This window comes from Penicillium psychrofluorescens (assembly GCF_964197705.1).
Source record: "Penicillium psychrofluorescens genome assembly, chromosome: 2".
Classification (NCBI taxonomy): Eukaryota; Fungi; Ascomycota; class Eurotiomycetes; order Eurotiales; family Aspergillaceae; genus Penicillium; species Penicillium psychrofluorescens.
Genome location: NC_133440.1, coordinates 4,963,827 through 4,987,137, shown reverse-complemented (window position 1 = coordinate 4,987,137; position 23,311 = coordinate 4,963,827). Strand labels below are relative to the sequence as shown.

Genomic DNA, 23,311 nt, shown 5'->3' with positions numbered 1-23,311 from the left:
AATGTAGGCTAATGTTCATAGTCGCTAAACATCTTGTCTTATGGAAAGACTGATGCTATTGTTAATTGGTTAGTTAACTAATTAGTCCCAAGTCTAGCTGGAGGTCATGATACGGCCCCCCTTAGTGCTGACATGGATGAGTTGGTGGCTAGGCAGCGATGAGCAGCGATACCGTCAGCTGTAGATAAGAAGTTGCTTCCTTCTAGGCGTCTACGCGTAGTTCAAAATCCCTACTCAACCTTGAATGGCACCGGGGAAATACACGGAGCAGCCAATGGCCCCCTCAGTCGAACCCAGCCCTTCAGATACGGGGCTCTCCTTCGCAGTCCATAACCCAGAAGGCTTCGAGACCATCCTCCTAATCCACGGCGGATTCAGCAGTCGCAAGGACTGGGATCTCGTTGTGCCACTTCTCACAGCGAAGGACTACCATCTACTCGTTCCTGACCTACCGAGCCATGGCGAGTCGGTGGCAATCCAGCCATTCAACGTGGAGCTCGCAGCAGAGCTGCTGCTACCATTGATCAAAACACATGCATATAACGGCAAGGCGCATATCGTCGGCATGAGTCTGGGTGCACATGTAGCAGCGAGTCTCGCAGCGCTCGGCGGGCCCGAGCATATCTCTTCAGTCTTTGCGTTAGGGTTCAATACGTTTTTGCCACGGAGGGTCGTGGCGGCATTCTTTCCGCCATTCATATATACTCTGCAGCGTACCGTTGGATTGGTCACTGCGCTAGTGACGGAGTGGACTCGTCTTAGAAAGGGCGAGGGCACACTGGCACTATGTGAGGACGCTGTGCGCACATTGTCTGATGGACGAACGTTGAAGGGTATTCATGTACGTTCACTGGTCATTGCGGCCACGAGAGAGACATGGCTTCCCAAGGACAAGATCGAGAGTGCGCAGCAGCTGTTTCGCGCTGTGGTAGGTGGACGCGAGAATGGGAATCGTGTGGTATAGTGTCGTCGGATTTGGCACGGGTGGTGTATTCAAGAGCCATAGTGGTTTGCGAATGCAGTGGACGACTGGGTCAATGGGCGAGAGTTAGCGGAGATGTTTGAGGATATCGAGATGGAGGAAACAATCCAAAATAGGCCGATAGTAAACTAAGATAAGATAGGGCTGACTTAGCGGGCACCTCATCCTTATCGGTAGGTCCTCGCTTTCTTTGACATTCTTTCTATCCTACAAACACCTCGTCTACGAGTCTCACCCGAATGTCTCTCCCAACAAGTCTATAATCTATACATCCGCGCTAGGGCACACCATCAACGATGGACGCCCCTCCGGCAGAGGGCGGACCACCGGAAAACGAGGCAAAATCGCCCTCGGACGCCCCCCACAACCTGCCAGGTGACTACAGCAAGCACCATAGTAGCAAAGGGCGCTTCCGGCTCAAGAGCAGATCATCCGGCCACCGACATCGGCACGGAACCTCAAACGAGAAACCCCCGCACGAAGACCACCACGAACGTCGGCGCCGCAGACACCGCCACAAACAACGCCGAGAAAACAACGCCCCCCAAAGCAACGCCCCTGACAATGATAATGGCGTGCCCCCATTATCGCCCCGAACGGCATTCCGCGAATCCCTTTTCGATGCGATGGGCGACGACGAAGGCGCCTCATATTGGGAGGGCGTCTACGGGCAACCAATTCATAACTACAGCGTTCCGCAGGTGCCCACGGGCCCAGAGGGCGAACTGGAGCAGATGACCGAGGACGAATACGCGGCATATGTCCGCGCGCGAATGTGGGAGCGCACGCGCGAGGGGATGGAAGAGGCCCGGGAGCAGGCGCGGGCAGAGCGCATGAGACAGCGGAAGAACGAGCAACAGGGTCGCACGGCTGAGCAGGAACGAGCGCAGTTCGAGCGCGCGATGGATGAGAGTCTTCGGCGGGGACGGGAGAGGAAGCGGAAGCGGTCGTGGGAGGGTCTTTGGAAGGACTATCTGAAGTCGTGGGAGGAGATTGCTCGAGTTGTTGCGTCAGCAATGGGGTCTTCTTCCACGGACGAGCAGAAGCCGGAGGATGTGAAGCCTTTGCGGAATCTCCTGTTCTGGCCCGTGGAATCTGGCAAGCGCAGTGATGTGGCGCCCGGTTCGGTGGAGGAATTTATGCGCCATGCGCCTCCGCCACAGGAGGATCTATTGGCTGTTCTCAAGATGGAGCGTGTTCGCTGGCATCCGGATAAGATCCAGCATCGGTATGGGGTTCTGGGCGTTGATGAGGTCGTGATGCGCAGCGTCACGGAGGTATTCCAGATCGTGGATCGCATGTGGAGCGAGGAGAGGGCGAAAGCGTGAACGTTGAATCATTGCATATGGGCGGCGCATTCTATCATTATCGATACCCTGGATTTATACAAAGTTTGTTCAATCATGACTGGAGTTCAATTTTTTCGAGTATAAAAACGAAAAGAAACAGAGTTGAGGCAAGAGCTATGTATGCATCTCGAGTTCATTCAAGAACCGAACATTTTAAACAAAAAAAAACACAATTTCAATCTCCATCCCCATTCACGCCCTATATCCTCTCCCAAGCAAATCAAAACCGCGAAGACCGTGCCTTCGTCCGGTAGATTGTCCAGCCCATATACCCACCGCCAATAGCCGCGAAGAAGAGCACTGTCTTAAACAAGAACCACAACCAGCCACCGCCACCCGTATCCTTCTTGGGCGGGAACTTGTTGCTGGTCCGGCCATCTGATGAAGGACCGCGGCTGCCAGCGTTATTCTGGCCCCGGCTGATCGAGTATAGGTTCTCTGCCTTGAGGGAGATGATGTCGTGGGCGTCGCTCAGCTCACCCGTCTCGGCGGACAGACCCAGGTACGCGACGGAGGGGATGGCGATATTAGCCTCGTCGGCGGACAGGGTGAAGCAGTTCGTCCACGCGTCCTCCGTCTTGTATTGTAGGTCCAGGGTCAGGGACTTGTCCTGGAAATAGGTGAGACGGGCCTTGGTTGCGATCTGGGCGCTTCGAATGCCGCGGGCCTGTATTCGACTAGATTAGCAGACTGCATGTTGAGATAAGAGATATCACTCACGGAGCAGCCGGCCAGCTCGTTAGCCTTGCCGTCGTGCGCCTGGTCGTACGTCGTCTGCCCGTCACCCATCATGGCCATGACGTAGGGAAACGACGTGCCGGGGCGGTTATTCTTGTAGGTATCGAAGAAGATACCCAGGCCCTCAAATTTGTCTGCGGAACCAAAGACCGGGCCCTGTGTGGCACGCTGCTTGGTGAGCCAGAGGGCGAAGCCATCGCCGTGCAAGTTGCCCTCGCCGTGGATTGCGAATTCGAGTTCGATCTAGCAGGCTCTGTGTAAGTCTCAAACAAACAATGCTAGCGTCGGACGTTCCGCACGAACCTGCCAATTGGTCGCGGTCAAAGGCACGCGCGAGAAGATCCATCCCTGCTGCGATGCGCGGTCCGATGTTAGGCGGATATATCTAGGAGTACCACCGGTTAGCATTGGTTCAGAGCAAGGGAGAGGTAGGCAGTTACTTGTCAGCGCGGATGATCGTGTCTCCCCCGAAGTCGAACCAGCGGCTTTGGAAGTCGGAATCGAGATATGGCTGTACAGTAGTTGTCAACAAGGATTGTTCTGCAACACACGACCATACCAAACTTGTCGTCAATGACACGAGAAGGCTAGGGTGGGCATACCGGAGCGAGACTGTGGGTGCGAAGCTGAAAGACCGTCACGCATTAGTACCGAGACTGTTTACCCTCCAGCACGGGGTATAGGACATGGGTATAGTGTACATACGGGGATGCTCTTGATATTGGGATCGCCGCCGTCGTAGGCCGTAGTGACTGGCAGGGAAGCCAGGCCCGCGAGGCAGAGGAGGGAGGAAAGCGATGGGAGGCGCATGGTGGGCTCGTGTGAATTAAGGGTCCAGTAGATCAGAGACAGGAAAGGTCGAGGATAGACGAGAAGACGGTCGCGGTGTCACCAGGACCCGAGGACCCGGGATGGAAGAGGAGGGAGGCAAGGTGAAGGGAAATCGAACCAGGTAAGGAGTGGAAGCAATTGCAGAAGAGTGCAAGTATATCGTTGTTATGCTACGGTGGCCCCAATGATCCAACTGTGGCTGGGGCCGAGCTGACTGCGCCACGGACCGAACTCTTCCATCCACTTACTTGGCTCTCTTCCATTCACACCTCCCTCACATCCACCTCCACCACCATCCACACCAATCACTCATAATGTCATTCTTCGGATCTTCCTCCGCCGCCCCGGCCAAACCCGCCGAGGACGTCAAGTCCGCCATCGTGCGCCAGCTGCAACAGGAAGCCGCCATGGCCAACGCCCGCGCTCTGATCGGAGTGCGTCTTCCTTCCGCCCTGCTCCTCCATTGAAGCTTCTAACAACCCTTCCCACCTAGAAAATCAACGAGCACTGCTTCGATGCCTGTATCCCCGCACCCGGCTCGACCCTCTCCTCCAAGGAGAGCACCTGCCTGTCCAGCTGTATGGAGAAGTACATCGCCATGTGGAACGTCACCAGCCGCACCTACATCGCCCGCGTCGGGCAAGAAAGCAAGCGCCTGGGTGGCCAGGATGCTGCGGCTTTTGCGGCTATGGCGACTGGATCGCCGGAGGGGAGCGCCGGAGGGTTGAGCTGAATTCGTCGTACACTGACAGCGGGCTGCTACGAATAAGTCGAGGATGATCAATCGCAATGTACAATATCGGCGGCCAGATTCGCCCGTGTAAACTATGGGCTGGGCGGCGGAATCTCTGTTTTCAGGATAGACACTGGGAAAGGAAGAACAGAAAATACTACTCAATCAATACCTATCAATCAAGAGCCGACATGTCGCATCCATCCAAGAAAGTCCAACGGAAAGTAAAATTTTCGTATACCGCTCGCGGCGACTCCAAATAATTCCCTCGGGCGCGGTCTTTTCATCTCGTTCGTCATTAAATTATACAAGCGCTTTAGAAATCTGGGAAAAGATGTCCGTATCTAGAGCACGCGTGAGTGAGGGTGATGACAACCGAGGGAGGAACTTACGAATCTTCGCCCTCCATGCCGTAGTGCTCCGTCTCTTCGGGATATTTGTCGTACTGGCTGGCATCGCCCTGGCCTCCCCGGATGGGCGGGATATACGGTGCATCGATGTCTTTCCGGCCCAGGCGGTCCCAAGTGACTTCGGCGAACCACACGTGGTTCTTGACATCTTCTGATCCTCCGTGCAGATTGCCCAGGCGCTTCGTGAGATCGGACGTGATGAGTTGGGACAGGAGGTCGACCGCATCTTCGTGCAGGTACGGCGGATACTTGACCTTGCCCCGGAGAATATTTTCATAGATCTTGACCGGAGAGCCGCTGTCCCAAAATGGAGTGAACCCGCACAGCATCTCAAAAATCAGGATTCCCAATGACCACCTAGAGACCATGTTAGACCGACCACAAAGAACAATTCGCACAGACATACCAGTCGACCGATTTGTTATAGCCCTTGGACGACACCACTTCTGGTGCCAGATAATCAGGCGTACCGCACAGCGTCCAGGTAATGTCAGGCACCTCCTTGGCGAATCCGAAATCTGTGATCTTCAGATGGCCATGGCGGTCCAGGAGCAGATTCTCGGGCTTCAGATCACGGTAGATGATCTGGTGCTGGTGCAGATAGTCCAAGGCCAGAGTCACCTCGGCGGCATAGAATTTGGCAACGGGATTGGGGAATCGCTAGAGATCCCGGAAAGGTTAGCCGAGCGCTGGTTGGGGGGGTCGGGAGACGCGACGCACTTGTGATTTGCGCAGCAGACTGAACAATTCGCCTCCCTCGACAAAGTCCATGACCATGTACAGATTGCGCGAGTCCTGCCAGGTACCCCACAGCGTGACGAGGAAGGGATGGCGCACGCGATTGAGCATCCGCCGCTCGTCGTTGGTGTGCTCGATCTGCTTCATCTTGACCACCTGGGCCTTTTTCAACACCTTCATTGCGTAGAAGCGGTGGTTGTGCTTGGACTGCACGAGGTGGACGCGACCGAAGCTTCCGGTGCCGAGGGTGCGCTGCAGGGTGAAGTCTTCCTGCGCGTACTTGCCCCTGGTGCTGCGCTCCTTGGTGACAGCCTGGGGGGTGGCATTGTGGGCATTGCCCGCCGCGCCGGCATTGACTAGGTCATTGATGCTAGAGGCATTGCTCTGGTGGCTCTGCTGCGGCGGTTGCGGCGGCGTTGGGTGTGATTGCGTTTGCATGGAGGCGCCTTCACCGTCGGGGGTCTGAGTGGGAGGAGAGGAAGAAGAGGGAGGGTTATTATTCGAGGGGTGGGGGTGGTCGGAATCCTTCGAGATCGACGAATCCTTTCGCCGTTTTTTCAGCAGACCTCCTAGGTTCGGCATGGGGAGGTGGAGGGTGGAAGAGAGAGTAGGACTGAGGAACGGAACGGGACAGACGGGAAGCGGGAGGAAGAGCGAGAGCGAGAGAGAGAGAAGGAGAAGGAGTGGGGAGGGGCGAATGACGCATTGATCGAGCTGGAGGTTGGGATCTCTTGTGTTTGTGATGGGGGATGTCAATTCCCTACTAACTAACTATGGTGCTCCTCTTTCATCCCATGGTCCTTGGAGGGTCATGGATTCTGCAGTCGTCCTCCATCCCCCCATCCTCTCCTACTGAACTCAATGAACATGCCGCCGGACAGACCGGATGACGCCGATGACGTTATGACGTGGTGAGGGTGGCTTTGGTCCGTGCACGGCTCGGGCATGGAGATAGATGCTGGAGGAGTGGGAGAATGCTCTACAGACACCCCGTCGCTAGATCCTTCAGGGAGGGAGAGAACCATCTCGTTTCATGCGAAGCTCACTGCCCCCATCCCCGAATTATGTAAGCAGAAGAGTAGTGGATGCCTCAATCAGCAGGCATTACTTCCCAGGCCAACATCAGGCATCGACCAATCGACCAATCGACCAATCGACAAATCTCCATCGACGCATGGAACAGTCACACCTCACCTACCACCCTCCCTCCCATCATGGCGCTGGTAGCCTACTCCGACTCCGAGGGCTCAGATGCCGAACCAGAGACCACCCCTGCGGCGCCCTCCGTAAAAACAAAACAGACAGAGTCGACCACCGGGTTTCAGGTTGACCGCAGCAACCCGCGCAAGATCCGCGTCGCGCTCCCCGAGCTCAAGCCCGAACCCTCCCAAGACCAGGACGACGATGGGCCCGCGCGCAAAAAGGCACGGCTAGGCGGGGGCGGGGCCCTTTCCGGTTTCAATGCGCTGCTGCCGGCTCCCAAACGGGCCGCGGAGAAGAAAGCGGCGGCGCCATCGAACCGGAAGGTGTTCAGCTTGAAGACTGGCGCGGCACCGGGATTTGATCGAGAGGCGGATGTGGAGATGGGGATCGGACAGCCATTTGATGATGGAAAGGCGAATGGGCAGTCGATCATGCCTGGCGACGCTGCCGCGAAATCCACCGATGCCCCAGAGGAGAAGAAACTGGATTCGGGCCAGGTCAAGCTCCAAGGTAATCCGATGATGTTTCGGCCATTGTCTGTGGGAAGGCCGAATCCGAAGAAGAAAAAGGCCCCCCAAACTACTACACCACAACCTACACCAGCCACACCAACTACAGCCCAATCTTCAGTGTCCAGCACATCCCAGACAGAAATTCCACTTGGCCCGGATTCAGCCCCAGCCCCAGCACCGCCAAAACCGAAAGTCAGCCTCTTCTCTCTATCTTCGGAAGATCGATCAGATGCGGCCCCCGCACCGGCTACAGCCTATGAGCCACTGGTCTACAGTACCGAAAAGGCAGCCCCATCCGCCGGACCAGCACCAGCACCAGAATCTATACCTCCCGCCGCATCAGATGATCTTGATGGTGCTGCATCCTTCAATCCGGCATCTCTCAACACAATCGCCAACGATCTCAATCTGTCCAAATCTGAGCGCCGACAGCTGTTCGGCCGGAATGCCATTCCTGCAGAGTCGCGGGTCCTCACCTTCAACACGGACCAGGAGTACGCGTCGAACCAGGCGATGGCGCAGAGCGAGCTGGCTGCGCAGCAGCACAATCCCGTGCGGGCAATTGCACCAGGCAAACATACACTCCAGCAGCTGGTCAATGCGGCGAGTTCGCAGCGTGAAGCGCTGGAGGAAAGTTTTGCGACAGGGAGGCGGAACAAGAAGGAGGCGGGCTCGAAGTATGGGTGGTAGTGAAGGTGGATATTTTCATGAGATACCAGCAGCCATCTACTGCATTTTCGATGCATTTTACGTGCCAAGTCTACACTGTAGGAAAATTAGGGACGATTCAGGTCCATGTACAAGACATGCTCTAATAAAATCTATCATTTATATACAAAAAAGCCATCCCAAACGCCATAAAATGTAAACCAAGGGGAAAAAATACTACATACATCACGACGACACATCAACGACCTCAGCAAACCATTGCTTCAGCGCGGTGGCAAGCACGGCCGGCAACTCACGCACATCCCGAACAACAAGATAGTAGGGGAATGGGAAATCCTCCAGATACCGTTTCATAGAAAGCTTCATCTCGCCACCAGCCATGGGATCAGGCTCAAAGCTCGCCTGCGAGAGATCAAGGATGGAGCTGCCCTTGACCGCATCAACGATGATAAAGACAATCATAATGCGTTCCTCAAGAGCCTGGCGCACAAGACGACGGATGGTATCGTGGTCTTCGCAGATACCGTCGGAGATAATCAGCTCCAGCTGCCACAGATCCGCGGAGCCAGCACCAGGCGAGCGCTTCCAGCGCGCCTCACGGAAGAGCGCGATCGAGTCGGCGATCAGCTTTCGCACATTTGTGCCTGTTTGCTGGTAGCTGAAATGCTGGAACACCTGCATGCCGGCCTCAGAGGAGAAGGGTTTGCCAAATTCGTGCGCGACACGAACGTGTTCCTCATTACCGAAGCCCAGGACGCACAAATCGCCGACTTCGAGCATGCTCAGACTCTTGGCTACTAGGGCCAACGTCTCGAATGCGAGCTGGCCGCTGCCGCTTTCTAGCATGGATTTGCTGTCGTCGACGGCAAGCATGATCTGGTAGTTCCGTTTTGAGGGGATCGAGCGTCGCATCCAGATCTTGTCGCGCTTATACTGGGATGCGATGTAGGGGATGATACGCTTGATGTTGAGACGCTTGCCGGTGCGGAAGTCGCCGCGGAGCTTGGTGGCTAGCGTCGGAGCGAGGATGAGACGGAGTTGTTCAGTCAGGGACAGCGAGAGGTCGTTCGTCGCAGATTCGTAACGAGACCAGAGGCGCCTGGCTTCGTCTTGGGGTGTCAGTGCGGGCATCGAAGAGGAGAGGTGGATAGCCGCGAGTTGAGTGTCGACTTCATCCAGTTCCTCCGTAGCTTCTTGTGCCTCTGGCGCGCCGTCCATGTGGTCACGGGAGGACTGGCCACCGGGAATAAAAGCCCCAGCAGCTTGATCATCCGCAGGAATGGTATCGCGGTCCAGCTGCATCTGGTCTTCGAGTTGATTGTCCAGAGCGTCTTGATAATCGTCCGAGACATCCGGGAGAACTTCATTCTCCCCCGGCTTGATGTCTGACTCCACGCCCTTGTTCTGGTCGAGGGCCTGTGTCTGTTCTTCGCTCGCTTGTCCGAGAGCTTGGGTGTCAGCGACATCATCGTCGTCCTTGAGATGCTCAAAATCAGCATCGGCCATATCGGCGTCTTGAGGTAGGGGCTGCGAGTCTTCCTCTTCCTGCGATGCGTTCAAAACCTCCTTTTGTCGTCGATGCCATTGCTCGAGGATATCGCCCAGTTTCTTGAAGGCTTGCATTTGAGGGTCGTTGGGGGTCATGTCGTCGGCGCCACCAGCGTCCCGGCTCCGCTTGCTCTCTTCGCTATCCTTAGCAGCACCCGTTTGCTGTTCCGCATTGGCGCTGGGATCATTTGAGCCGCTCTCCTGCTGGGCGTCACCAGAAGCACCCTTCTCCTCATTTTGGTCCTGATCAGCACCCAGCCCACCGGTGACAGCTTCACTTTCAGCAACATTGTCGCCGGCGGCCTCGTTCTCGTCGCGTTGAGCGAGGAAGTCGTCTTGTTCTGGCTCCTCGGGTTCTTCACCGTCGGCTTCGTGCTCATCACCGTTCTCTTCAGCTTCGTTGGTATCGCCTTCGTCGCCCATTTCTTCATCCTCGCCTGGCACTTCTTCATCAGGTGGCATTCCCGCATCCTCATCCCCACCTTCCTCATCCTGCTCTTGCATCTTCTCGTCGTCTTCGGGAAGAGGGCCCATGTCGGACATGTCATCCATGCCATCATCATCTTCTTCCTCGCCTCCCTCCTTCTCATTGCCGTCCAACTGCATCTCCTCTGGAAGGTCTAGAGCGTCTTCTTCCTTGGTCTGGGGGTCGGTCACATCCATGTCTTCGCGGCCAACTGCCTCACCTTCATCATCAGGTGCCTCTTCATCCTCGTTGGCTTCTTCGTCCTCCTTTTCATCTCCCTTTTCTCCCTTCTCGTCTTCCTTCTTTTGTTCCTGCGCAGCAGCCTGGTCTTCAGCCTCACCAGTTCCCTTGCCTTCGTTGTTCTCGGTCTCTTTCTGTTCTTCATCGTGGGCACCGTCCCAGAGCTTCTCATCAACAGCGGCATCATCAAGATCGTCGACACTTCCTACTTCCTCATCGATATTATCCTCCTCTTCGGAACCATCCTCATCCTTTTCTTCGTCTTCTTTGCCGTCCTGTTTTTCACCAGTCTCGGCTTGAAGTTCTTCTTGGTCCATGTTGACAGCGTCAGCGGAGTCATCCATCTCTTCATTGGCGTCTTCTTTCTTCTCCTGCTGCGCCAGTTCCGAGAGATCTTCGTCATCTCCGACGTCCTTGCTGATGTCTTCCGCACCTTCTCCGTCACCAAGACCCGTTCCACCTTCCAACTTGCCATCTTTACCAGACTCTTCGGATGTCTCAGCTGGACTGCAGAAACCTTCAGAAGCTATCTGGATGAACGTCTTGGTCAGGACATAGGACGTCTTGCAGATCTCACGATGGACTGAGATGAAGCGATTCGTCAGATCCTGGCAGATTTGATAGTATCTGCTAGCAATTGGAAGAATGCTGGTGACTAAAGCTGCCGCAGTGGAAAGGTCGCCAGAGGAGTGGGTTTGCAGGCTTTGGATCTGGTCAAGCGCAGCCTGAAGCGACGACGTGATTTCGGTAAGATGAACGGCTTTCAATGCGCGTGAGAAGAACTCATCGCTTCTGGATAGTTGCCCAGCGAAGTCGATTGCAGAAGGCACATCCTTGAGCTGTTGGAGACCGATGAGCATCTTGTCAATGGCCCCAAGAAGATTGTTGTCGAAGCTTTGAAGAGAAACATCGCCTTGCGCCATGGGATTGAAGCGAGAGGCGAGCTTGATGTGGACCCAGGGGGTAATCTGATCCAAAGCAAAGGACAAGTCAGGACGGGACTGGCTCCATCGCGTCAAGTCATGGCTCAAATGCTCAAGTGCCGAACGAGTCTGCTGCACAGTCTCCTGGTGCATTTTGGAACCAACACCAGCCGGCAAAACAGCCAAGGTATCGAGAGAACGGCGCAACTTCTCAAGTCCGGATTTGCAGGATCGTAAGTCTTCAATGATTGAAGAGGCATCAAGGCCCGAGAATTTTGAATGCACCTGAAGAATTGTACTGGCCAATTCAAGAATAGGAATCAACCAAGACACAACCCGAGTCAGGTCTGTCCGATCTTCCACTTCGGCCGGCGGGGCCCTCAAGAGCAAAGCCGAGCCCGTTGTCCAGAGATTCTCCATCGAGACGAGCGTAGATCTGAATTTTGCCAGTTCGGAGAGTGTTGGTGAGATGATACCTCTCTGTCTCCTCGTTATGAACAGCAGGTGCTCAATGGATCCCATGCTTCTGAAAACCTCGACGTTGCTGAGTTCCTCGGAATAATTGCGCGAAGCCAGGCGGGCGCGGGGAAGGTAGTCTAGAAGCCTGTGGAAGTACGAGTCGGCACTTTGTATCGAGCTCGGGGTAGCACTGCCATATTCAAACTCCGCGCTGGTGGCAAGGATTTGGGCGAGCGAGGTCTGGGTTTCAATCACACTGGTTCCGGCATTACGCTTCACGCCCATCTCGAAGAGGCGTTTGAGAGTCTCCGCATAGAGACGGCGCTTTTGAACCTTGAGATGCTGGACATCGTCCTTGTTTGCCTCAGTGAGCACTTTCGGCGTCTGAGACTTGAATTCTTCGATGCCCTCAATGACGGAAACTGTGAAAGCCTCAAGTTCATTAGACACGTCGAACTCCGGAGGAAGTGACGAATACACGTTCATCATGTTCCCTGCTGTGCCGTCTGGGTTTCGGAATCTGAGTGCTCTGCTTAACCACAGCTTGGTATCCTTTTGGCAAATGACCAAGGCTTCTGGGAACACGGTAGGGGGAGCTGACATCACACTTTCAGCTTGGCTAGCTTCCCCATTGTTCTCCGGCACGCCTTGTTCGAGGACAGGCTGCACTGCTTGGCCGAGAACTTGGCGATACTTGCGGACCAACTTGAACAGATTGACGTGCGACCTTCTGGCACTTACCTTCAGCGCAACAATATTAGTGTCCTTCCAACTTGCCAGCTGAATTTGTTCCTTGATGTCCTTTTCAAGGGTCGACCGCTTCTCAGCGAGCATCTTCTCCACCGGCGCCTCGAAAGGTCGATAGTGGAAGAGGAAGTTACCCAACGCGGAAACAAGCGGTTGAAGGCAGTCGAAATCTTGGACAAAGACAGCAAGCAGAGCATGGAAGTTCGCAACAAGATTCAGACGCCGACTGAATTGACCGAGAGTCGTAGTCTGGAAAAACTGCTCCAGGGTTGAGATCACGCCTTGTACGTGCTCGCTCAAATCTGTCTCACCAGACTCCGCCATCTGAATAGGAGCACCGAAAAGTGCTTCATAGGCGACGAACCACCATGAACTGGCGTTTTCATCACATCGCTCCTTCTCGAGATCCAGGAGCTTTGCCCACGTTGAGAGTTCCAGACGGCGCCAACCGATGGTCATGTTCGTGATCTCATCATAAAGCGAAGCAGCTGAGTACTCTCTGCTAGCCACCAGCTGCCACTCGTGAACAAAGGAATGAAGTTTCTCAACCTTGGTCAGGAACTTGGCAACAGGTTCGGTATGCTTGAATTGCAGAATCTCCGTGCAGCAGGTAAGGACGTCCTGGAGGACAGCATGTTCGGGCCAGGCTGTTTGAATCTGAAGGAAGCGAGACTGGATAGCAAGCGTGAAATTCACAAGCTTTCTAGCCTCGGCGAGATTCGAGTCGGTATAGAAATTGTAGTTCTTCGCGCGATCTTCGGTCCCTTCTCCTACCACATCATCCAGAAGCAAGAGAACCGCGGGCAGATGATCCTGCGGCTGCACGGGCGATAACGAGGTTTTGTTCTTTGACCATATGGAGCCCAGCAGGCGAGCAGATTCTTTGACGAAAGTGGACAATGCCGCTCCGGTGGACTTATCTCCAACAATCTTTGCATGAAGCGAGGCAAGTCGGACAGAGATGGCTCTGGGGTCAAGGTGATCAACACCCTCGGGTATTTTGAGAGAGTCATCTTCGTAAGTAGGGAAAAGTTGATGCAGTTCGGCTTCATTGACCTCCTCTTCATCTTCCCACGAGCCTTTGTAGCGATACAGCTCCGACTTTGCCGCCTCCTGTTCCTGGTCCTCTTTTAGCTTTGTTTTCCACAGTGCATGGAAGTCTGCCAATATCCAGCGAACAGTATCACGCGTAGACTTGACGTTGAGAACTGTTGGGTCTGCATCTTTGGCAGCTGAAAGAGTCAAAAGCTCATGGAGGCGCATTTGAATTGCGTTGCTTGGACTTGATGATAGATGCTCAGAGTGGCCGGTCGCGAGAACAGGGTGAAGCTTGCCTCCTAAGAATGGCGTCCGTTCGCTCACTGATTGAATATCTTGAAGGTCGCCAGACTGCTCCATATGACTAGAGCCGAGGGACAGGCCAACGTCCAGAAGCTGAAGGAAGCGAACAATAGGAACCGTGATGTCGTCATAAGACCTGTAGTGCGCGCTGAGTCGACGACCCAACTGGTGAATGTTGTCACGTAGCAGACGAATCATCTCCTGAGACCGCGAAACATCTTCGGTCGACCGCAAGAGTTGCTCAGGGTCTCTGTTCAGAACAGAATTGATTAAGTTCACAAACTCACCTTGTAAAAGGCTGAGCTGCGACTGCTGCGGTCGAGTAACTGACGATGGAGGTGGAGCAGAGCCGAGATTCTGAGTTTGAGTCTGTAAGAGGTCTGATCGCAAGTTACAAGATTGACCGGAGAAGGCCAATTCAAACGATGAAATGGCTTCCGACTTGGCACTGAGTTCCGCAAGGCGCTGAGAATGACGTTTGCGTTGAACGACCAGACCGAGAGAGGGATCAAACGGCTTGTCTGGCACAAAAAGCTTGAGAAGGATGACGGCTAATTGCACAGCTGCAATCCCGGTGGCCCTGATGCTTTGCTCTCGATCGAGATGGCGCTTTTTCAAGGATTGAATGAGGCTCGGAAGAGCTTTCCTCGAGAAAGCCTTGAAGAAGTGATCATTTGGCACATCTTGGTTCAAGATTATCTCGTCCAAAGCTTGATTATCAATCGAGTCACCAGTCTCAATGGCACGAAGAAGTGTAATCAGGTGCTGGGCACAGTATGGTTGAAGATATTCCTGGTGAGAGGCTACCAGCTCTACTGTCAGAGTCGCAAGGATGCTTCTGAGCTTCATAGACTGATCAAGGGCAATTTGTTGACTGCTGAAAGAGATAGCCTCAGAGAGTGTGCGTTTCTCTGCCTCAAGCATGTCCATCTGCCCCAAGCTCGTAGTATTGACTGATGCCAGCTTGCCTAGCAGTGACAAAGAAACAATGCCCCCCACGGCAAGCGCAGAGCCGGACTTGTTTGCCGCTCCCGAAAAAAGGGAGACCCTATGGAGCATGTCCGGAACGGAACTCCGGAAATTAGATGTGTCAAGGGGACGTGCAGGGCGACCAGCGAGCAATGGCATGACCGTTCGGATCACTGGATCGTCTCGGCTCCGCTCACCCGAGAGAGGAAGGTCATGGTATTGGCACAACGCTTCAAACTCTTCCGAGAAGTATGGGTATTGAGTCGAGTCTGAGCGTCGAACCGCTTGAGAGAGTTCCGTCACAGTCTGCTTGATTGCCTGCACAAGCGCATCTGCATCGGCACCATCCAGAAGGATGAATCGTTGGGCATCAATCAGCGAGTCTCTGATGCTACTTAATTGAGAAAGATCGATTCGCATCTGTAAAGCCAAAGTAGTGAAATCAAAGACTGTTGTCTCCAGCTCGATCAAGGACTGCAGTTTTTCCTGCGTGATAGGAGTGACAGGCCTCCAAGCATCCCACATTCTTTGCATACTAAGACCTGCCTTCAATGCCCAACCTTCCTGGAAACGGTCCAGTGCGTGGGACAGTGCGATTTCCAGTGGCTTCAGAACTGGTAACGTGCTGAGAATCGAGGCAGAAATCTTCCGACCAATCTGAAGATAGACCTGGAATTCACCCTCGTCAACCTGGCTGAATTCGGTGGCCCTGAAAATATCCCAGCAGAGGTAAATCACTGCTTGGATAGCCGTAACAATTTCAGGGGTTTGAAGAGCGACACGATCCAAGCCTTGGATATAGTTGTACAGGGTTTCACCACAATCCGACAAGAAATCGCCAACAGGTTGCGTCGTGTCTTTCATCAGAGAGGGTATCCGTTTCGAAGCCAAAGACCGCTCCAAACGAGTCATTTGACTTGGCTTAAGCTGCTTTCCAGATGCATCCGCTTGAAGCATTCGTTGTCTCAATTGCTGGATGTTGAGCCTGAACTCTTGCAAATAGGCCAGAATGCTGAGCTCCGATTGGATATCACTAGCTCCGATAATTGAAACGAGAGGTTCGTTCACAAGAGGATGAAGTGGCTGTAAAGATCCCCGGAGCCCAAGAGATGCTCCACCTAGATCAATTTCATTTCCTGCGATGTCGAGAGGTCTCCATTGTTCATTGTCATGAAGCAGAGAGGAATAGCGCTGCAGCACATTGAAGGCTTGTTCTTTCACATTGAAATCGGGAAGGTGGGTGAGCGACATTCCGGGTGACTGTTGGAGGTAGGAAAGGTCTGTTGGTGACAAATGATCCAAGCGTACTTCGAATGAGTCTTCATACGCAGCTGATAGCACGGAGACGTCGGTGTTCCAGATTTGACGCATGCGATAGAGAGAGGATTCACAGGTGTAAGATGGGCCGAGTGACGCGGGACTCTGTTGAAGCTCATTCGTCATGAAGCAAATTTCAACGCATCTGTTCCGCATGGCTCGCGACAACTCCCCATGCCGAGAGTCCATGGTCAAGAAAAGTCTGAAATTGGGATGCGGCTTGATAATGCGAGCAGATCCATCTTCTGTGCGTTGTTCGTTGAGAATGAGGGTACCGTTGGGCTCAGTCAAGGAGTTCAATCTGTCCAGTACAGATGGATTACACAGATTGGCATTGTCGAGAACCACCCAGTACCCGTGCTGGACGGCCTGGGTCAAAACACCCTCAGTCCATTCGAAACCAACTTTCATTTTGTCGGACTGGGTGATAGCATCTCCCAGGCTTTGGGCTCTGCTGAGTAATTGTTGAAGGGTTGGATCCGGGTAGGACTGGCACAAATTGGACAGTGAAGAGAGAATGGCATCCAGTGAGGCGTCGGAGCTCTTGAGGTGCTCGCAAATCTGGAGGGCTGAGGTAACGACATCCGTGATCTCGCCTGATGCATGCGAATGCAATACCTGATGCCGAAGAAAGATCTCAAGATCATGGACAAAGGCTGAGACCTCCCTTCGGTGATCGATTTGTTCAAAACCACCGATAAGATCCATGGTGTCAGTATCAGCACTGAGAGCCAGTTCCGTCAGATCTGCACCATTGACGGCTGCAAGCTTTCTGATGAGTGTTGTTTTGCCACATCCAGCTGGCCCAACCAGAATACTCGGCCAGGAATTGTCAATGCACAGGATGAGTGACTCGAGGATGTGGAGATCTTTGGGAAGGATCTTCATTTGCGGTTCAGCTGTGCGTTGCAAGAGGGAGTCTCGGGACAAGATTCCTAGGCCAACTTGCAGATACTCCGGTGTCAGATTGTGATAGTAGCTCTTTCGACCAACATTAGAGTCCGTGAAAACACGGTCATAAAGTTGGGAGACCAGAACTCGATCCTCTTCGCTCCTAAACCGTTGACTGATCACAATATTCAGGAAATGCTTTGTCGGAATCTGCAAATTCCCTCGGTCTGCCAGTTGAAGCCATCGCTGGATGTCTCGCAGGTTGACTTCCCATGGCCCGCCAACATTGCCTAACCTGCGTTCGTTCACAATAGCAATGTTGAGTAAGGAGATGAAGTCGACCAGTCTTCCTGTCTGCTGAGAAGGACTGCCGGGGAACAGCTTGGCGCAAATCTTTTTCAAATCGGCATCCGTGAAGCTATCGGCATAGACCACGGTGAAGCGGTTGACAAACGATGCAGGAAGCCCCTTTCGTCCACCACCCTGATGGTGCGGGTTTTGGGCTGCAAACAGCACAAAATCCGGATGCCTTTTGAAAGTCTGATCGAGTTCGGCAATATATACCTGCTGACGATGGTCCAAACAAGAATTTAGACCCTCAAGAACAGACTGAGAAGCTAGGTTCATTTCGTCCAAAAGAACCCAATCACCACGCTGCATGGCTCGGAGGAAGGGTGCATCACGCCACGTAAATTGTCCGACATCTCCACCTTCCACGGGAACATCAGAACCAAACAAATCTGTCAGGTCGGTTTGTTCCGACAAATTGATTCGAGTGAGAGGTTTGCCAAGAGTTCTAGCAAGAGCTGTCACGAGCGTGGTTTTGCCGACGCCAGGGCTTCCTTCCATGAGAATGGGTTTCGAAGACTGCAGACCACGGGCAATGCGAACGGAATTGGCTATCGTTGTTGGGGCATCCATAGTGAATTGCGGATCAGGCTCTGTTTCTCCAATCGTCGGTAGGCTGAACGGGCCGACGTGTAGAAACCCTGGTTCCACGGAGACGGTTGACGACTCCCAGTAAATCTTCGATGCATCGACCTGGAATAATTCGCCGAGTTTGTCAAGGCACAATTGTCGATTATCCTCAAGATTGTGGAGGGAAATAGCAAGCATCGCAGCCGGGTTCGCGCCTAGTGTATCAACGAACACCATGGCAGCACCTTGAACAATTGCGAATACTGCATCTGATGTTTGCCACGTATTGACAAAATCAACCCAAGCAAGAAGATCACGAATGGAAAGAGAGGTGGTCAAGGTGGTTTGGAACGTTGCTTTGAACCATTTCGCAAATTGCAACATGGCTTTGGCGACTCTTTCATCCTTCAAGCTCAGCTTCATATGAAGGATGGGCAGAATATCCTCATCTTCAGACAGTTGCGGTGCCCAGATCTCAGTCATACGATTCCGCAGTGCAGCCGAGAGCTCTCTTTTTCCATAGTCTCCGCCGGGATTCATGGTCGACAAAAACTGGAACCCGCCATCTGCAACGACCATGGAGTCAACGGGACCTTTCTCGGCAAGGAGGATTGATCGATGAGGCTCCAAAACACTGTTTAGTCTCTCAAGGACAGAATCGTCGGCGAGGGAAATCTCATCAAGGAGGAAAAATTGACCGGCCTTCATAGCAGTGATAAGGCTTCCATCAGACCATTCGAAAAGAGCATTACATCGAATCATGTTCTTTTCGATCTTCCTGAGTAGTTCCTGATCTCTCGCTTGCCGTCCTTCTGCATCCATTGCGGACAGTTCTTGCTTCAGCTGTTCGAGGGTAGTTGATCCAGTCTTTTCTCCGTGAATAAATGTTCGAATATCATCCAGCAATTGCTTTTCTATAGCGGCCCGGTTGCGGATTGGCCTTTGAGCTCCAATCAAATCACCAGTCTCCAGATTGACATGAGCATTGACAATGAATAGCTCCCTTGCGAAAGCCTCTGCAACAGCCTGACAAAGCTGCGTTTTGCCACACCCAGTCTCTCCAACAAGAAGGACCGGCTCGTTGTTCTGCAGTGCCTTCGAGACCAAGATGAAGAGACGCCGCATAGCCTTGGTCCAAACAATACCGGCAGGCAGCCTGGTTATTTGAGGAGCATACTTGTCCAGTTGCGCATCGCTATAAAGAACATCCTCGTCCAGTTTAACTTTCATCACTTCTTCGATTACAGCTTTCACAGCGACCTTCTCCTGAGGGTTGCGTACGCGTTCTCCCAGAAGCATGTACCCATTGATGGCCAGTTGCTCCTTGTCGTCGGCATCCCGAAGAGCCCAGCGAAAGAGATCACGGAGCGTGGCAAAGCTGTTCTTCTGCTCAAAAAGCCGGTTCGATTGGCGCAGTAATGAGAGTTTTCTATAAACCGAGACGATGCGAGTGCAAAAGGACGGCGCGATTTGAGAACGTTCTTTCAGAATGAACTCCAGCTCGCTCTCGGGGATATCATCGAAGTGGAGTTCAAGAAAGCGGTTGCGGAAAGCCCGTGAGAGGACCTTTCGGCCACCATACAGACCTGCGGGATTCTGCGTGGCAAACAACATGAAGTTCGGGTGTGGATGAACGACCTCTTGGGTTTCCGGAATGAACAGCTCACGGTTGTCGTCCAGCAGTCGATTAAGCGCCTCCAGTACATCAGAAGGAGCAAGGTTGAGCTCGTCGAGAACGATCCAATACCCATTCCGCAGGGCCTCGACCAGGACACCTTCCTGGTAGCGTAGACTACCGTCATCAGAAGAAATGTAGGATCCCAGATACTCCTGTAAATCTGTATGTTCGTGATTGTTGATGCGGACGAACTTGTTCCCGGAAACCTTTGCCAGATACTCGATCATGCTTGTCTTTCCAGCCGAAGTTGGACCCTGCAGCAGAACGGGAAATCGACGAGTCGAAGTGGCCCTGACCAAATTCTTGAGGTTCTTTTCGATGAAAGGGGTGATGATGTAGTGGTGTTGCTCCTCTGGTGTCAAAGGACCGCATCGCATCCAGTAATGCTTAAATTGAACATAGTTGTTGCCATCCGCCGGAGGCCGAGGGGTTTGGCCAAGAAGAGACTTTGCGTTCTTGGTGTTGCCAAAGATGTGAGTTTCTAGGAGAGGTGTGAGAGACCGCTCTGACACCAAGCTCAACACGGTCAAGAAGCTCATGCTGAATCCTTCGAATATTGCGCGTCGCAAACCGTAGATGTGCGCGTGGTCGATGACATAGATGAGAACGCGAACAAGGGTTCGAATACTGAAATGCGGGCGTTGTCCGGCTCCATCGGTCAGCTTGTTCTCGTTGCTGAGCTTCTTGGTTTCCATATATAGCTGCGCAAGATCTGACACAGCTCGATGGTCACTAAGTGTTAAGTCGCCGAGATACTTCTGTATCAATGCCAGAAGATCGTCCAATTCAGTGTCGGGAGAATGGACGTAAAACTCGGTGAACCGTGTACGCAGGCCAGGGGGTAGATCTCTCTTTCCAGCATCCGTAGCAGGGTTCATGGCGCCGAATATACGAAAGTCTGGGTGACCAAAGACTCGCTCAACATCACCAGCCTCGGAAAGTAAAACAGATGGGGACCCCTCGCTACCATGATGCAAGAGACTGGCAATATTCTCGAGTGTGTCCGGTGAAGCAAGATTCACTTCGTCCAAAAGAACCCATTCTCCATTTCTGAGAGCTCGCACGATCTTTCCTTGCACAAAGGCAAATGCAAACTTGGCATCTCCTTGAGAAACTTGAGCCTCGAAGTCACTAAGTTGGGCGGCAAAAGTCTCCCATCTTTGTCGAAGGTGTTGGTATTTCGGTGATTCCAGCTTCCTCTTCTTCGCAGGCTGCTCATCGCCGTTCTCGGTGTCCTTTGAAACATCGCGAGATGGTTTGAAGGCACCATCTGCAAGACGAATAGCTTCATGCCACAAGTTCACTAAGCGCGGCCAGTTCGAGAAAGCAACACTCTTGGACACTGAAGACAAAAACTTCTGGTTCTTTTTTGCCGAGAATGTGAGCTCAAATAGCTGGGTGAATTCATCGAGCATCGGAATTGCCATTGTGCGGATATTAACAGGCTTGAACCCGCCCAGCAGGTCGGTACTTTCACTTTGTTGAGACAGATTGACAACTGTGAGTTTCTGACGCATTAGTGTGGCAAGGTGTTGAATAACTGTCGTCTTTCCGATACCCGTTTCTCCCACGAGCAGCACTGGCTCCGCCATTTGGATGGAGGCGGCGACCTGCTCCATGATTGATAGTGCAGCTCGCGTAGAGGCAAAGCGAGACGTCGATGCTGCCAGCTTCAAGGCAAAGCTGCTCGGAACCTTGATCTTCTGACAAGATTCTCTTCCTATGACGAGAGAATTGTTCTTATCCGTATAGGTGGGAGTGCGTTCCTGAAGGCAGAACTGGGCTCGCTGGGGAGAGATCTGAAGCGCTTCGGCCACCACAAGAGCGAGAGAACTTTGCATCGATCTTTCTGGAAGGTATTTGAGAAAGACGTCGACCACATCCAAGAAGATGTCGTCCTCGACCCCCTCAGGAGTAGCTTCAAACCCAGTCTTCGCGCCTATACGTTGGAGCCGTCGGTGCAATCTGCTGCACAGTTTGATCAGGTCGCGGAATCCGGGAGTACGGCCTTGCGAGCCCTTGATGGCAAGGCTTCCATGGAAAGCAGTGCAGACTCTGCGGTAAACATCCATTATGGTTGGCACACGAGACTCAAGCAGAGGGAACTTCTGCAGGATCACATTGCGCATTTCTTCCATGGGAAGAGAAGCAACTTGCACTCTCTGCCACAATCTGCTGCCAAGCATTGACGTACTCGGGGCGACTTCTTCACCCGCGATGTTGTATGAAGACTTTATTGTCGCAATAATCTTGAAGCCTTCTGCACACTTGATCCGCTCCCTTCGGCTGGCGATTGTCAACTCCCCTCGCTCAATAATCGGAAGGATGAGGCCGATGACCTCAGAGGGAGCGCGATCTAGGTCTTCGATGAGGACCCACCGACCTTCCCTTGCAGCCTTGGTCAAAACACCGGGTTGCCACGAAAAGGACCCATTGGCGGACGAGGTAGCATACATGCCAAGAAGGCTCTTGGCATCTGTCTGCTCGTTCAGGTGGAGGGTGACCATGGATTCGGCTTGGCCCATAGTGGCAGCAATGTCGTTGATCAGGGAGGTCTTCCCAGAGTTGGGTAGGCCGACTAGCAGAATAGGCTTGGGTCCAAGTAAGGACGTTGCGATGCGACGCAGATTTTCAACAGCCGTAGGCGTCTTGACAACGGGAGAAGATAATGAAGGGAGGGTGTCCTTAAGCCTGGGAATCAAGACGCCGCATACCTCCGCGGTTTTGGTGGTGAAGAATTCCCGAAGCCTCTCAACGTGTGCGGAAGCCTCAATATGTGACCGAGAAGATCTGGTATTCCGAATATGGGCTTCAAGAGTCTCCCAGCGCCGCTCTTCCCATAGGCCCAAAAGACGGTAGTCGATTGTTGTTTCTTCCCACTCTCCTTGTATAGGCGCAGCCCCAGTATTAAAAAATAGCATTTTTTGGGTGGCTGCGTCCGCAGCGTGCATGTATAGAGCGAAACATCGGACTGCGAGGTATCGAATGACCGGGTCTTGGTGCTGGAACAGAGATTGAAGTTGAAGCGGCGAAACGGCTGTCGAGAATGTTTCCAGATCGAAAGAGAGGAGTCGAAAGAGGGCGAGGAGAAGTGTTCGAACTGTGGGATCATCCAACTGCAGCAAAGTTAGCTCCTTCGACGCCGCCAACGCCGAGAGAGGGCCAGCGCGTGATGAGGCGAATTGGCTGGCAAGCGGGCGTAGATGCGGAGCAAACGGTAGAATGCGGGCGAATGCCGATAGGACGTGAATAAAGTCGACATGAGGATCCGATCGAAGCCATCGAGAGGCTAGATCGACAAAGATCGGTTCGTGGAGGGTAAAAACGCTCTCTGTGCATCCCGGGTTCAATGCGGCGAGTGCAAGCGCGTGGAGGTACTGAGTCCCCGATGCAGTGCGAATGAGCATCGTGAGATCGGAGGGAAGCTGCTCGAGCAGCTGGGACTCTGAGAGAGTCCTCTCGTAGAAGGGCCTTCCATACATACCGAGCCCGACCGCAAGAGGAACAATTGTTTCTCCTCTTGAATTGTTTCGGCTTCAAAAGTCAACTTTTTTTTTCTGCCGCCCAAACCTGTGGGGCCATCCGAGCGGTGACCAGTCTTACATAATCGGTTCGAGCTGCTAGGTACTCAAGTAAGAGACGGTGTTTC

At 53.2% G+C, this 23,311-nt stretch overlaps 7 protein-coding genes across 7 annotated transcripts; 4 read left to right on the top strand and 3 right to left on the bottom strand.

Moving 5' to 3' along the window:
• Positions 1 to 274: 274 nt before the first annotated feature.
• Positions 275 to 964, top strand: PFLUO_LOCUS4053 (uncharacterized protein; the record flags this gene model as incomplete). The annotated part of the gene is made up of 1 exon (XM_073781366.1): positions 275 to 964. One exon carries the CDS (start codon positions 275 to 277, stop codon positions 962 to 964), a length of 690 nt encoding a protein of 229 aa, XP_073638128.1.
• A 314-nt stretch (positions 965 to 1,278) lies between these two features.
• On the top strand, positions 1,279 to 2,310 carry PFLUO_LOCUS4052 (uncharacterized protein; the record flags this gene model as incomplete). Its single annotated transcript, XM_073781365.1, has 1 exon — positions 1,279 to 2,310. One exon carries the CDS (start codon positions 1,279 to 1,281, stop codon positions 2,308 to 2,310), a length of 1,032 nt encoding a protein of 343 aa, XP_073638127.1.
• A 241-nt stretch (positions 2,311 to 2,551) lies between these two features.
• On the bottom strand, positions 2,552 to 3,879 carry PFLUO_LOCUS4051 (uncharacterized protein; the record flags this gene model as incomplete). Its single annotated transcript, XM_073781364.1, has 6 exons — positions 2,552 to 2,998; positions 3,052 to 3,312; positions 3,373 to 3,454; positions 3,510 to 3,580; positions 3,672 to 3,695; positions 3,775 to 3,879. The coding sequence occupies 6 exons, from the start codon at positions 3,877 to 3,879 to the stop codon at positions 2,552 to 2,554; spliced, it is 990 nt and encodes a 329-aa protein (XP_073638126.1).
• Positions 3,880 to 4,214: 335 nt separating this feature from the next.
• PFLUO_LOCUS4050 (protein translocase subunit) lies at positions 4,215 to 4,633 on the top strand (the record flags this gene model as incomplete). Its single annotated transcript, XM_073781363.1, has 2 exons — positions 4,215 to 4,334; positions 4,394 to 4,633. 2 exons carry the CDS (start codon positions 4,215 to 4,217, stop codon positions 4,631 to 4,633), a joined length of 360 nt encoding a protein of 119 aa, XP_073638125.1.
• A 316-nt stretch (positions 4,634 to 4,949) lies between these two features.
• On the bottom strand, positions 4,950 to 6,363 carry PFLUO_LOCUS4049 (cAMP-dependent protein kinase catalytic subunit; the record flags this gene model as incomplete). The annotated part of the gene is made up of 4 exons (XM_073781362.1): positions 4,950 to 4,977; positions 5,026 to 5,400; positions 5,450 to 5,703; positions 5,764 to 6,363. The coding sequence occupies 4 exons, from the start codon at positions 6,361 to 6,363 to the stop codon at positions 4,950 to 4,952; spliced, it is 1,257 nt and encodes a 418-aa protein (XP_073638124.1).
• A 632-nt stretch (positions 6,364 to 6,995) lies between these two features.
• On the top strand, positions 6,996 to 8,186 carry PFLUO_LOCUS4048 (uncharacterized protein; the record flags this gene model as incomplete). Its single annotated transcript, XM_073781361.1, has 1 exon — positions 6,996 to 8,186. One exon carries the CDS (start codon positions 6,996 to 6,998, stop codon positions 8,184 to 8,186), a length of 1,191 nt encoding a protein of 396 aa, XP_073638123.1.
• A 204-nt stretch (positions 8,187 to 8,390) lies between these two features.
• Positions 8,391 to 23,144, bottom strand: PFLUO_LOCUS4047 (AAA ATPase midasin; the record flags this gene model as incomplete). Its single annotated transcript, XM_073781360.1, has 1 exon — positions 8,391 to 23,144. One exon carries the CDS (start codon positions 23,142 to 23,144, stop codon positions 8,391 to 8,393), a length of 14,754 nt encoding a protein of 4,917 aa, XP_073638122.1.
• Positions 23,145 to 23,311: the final 167 nt, after the last annotated feature.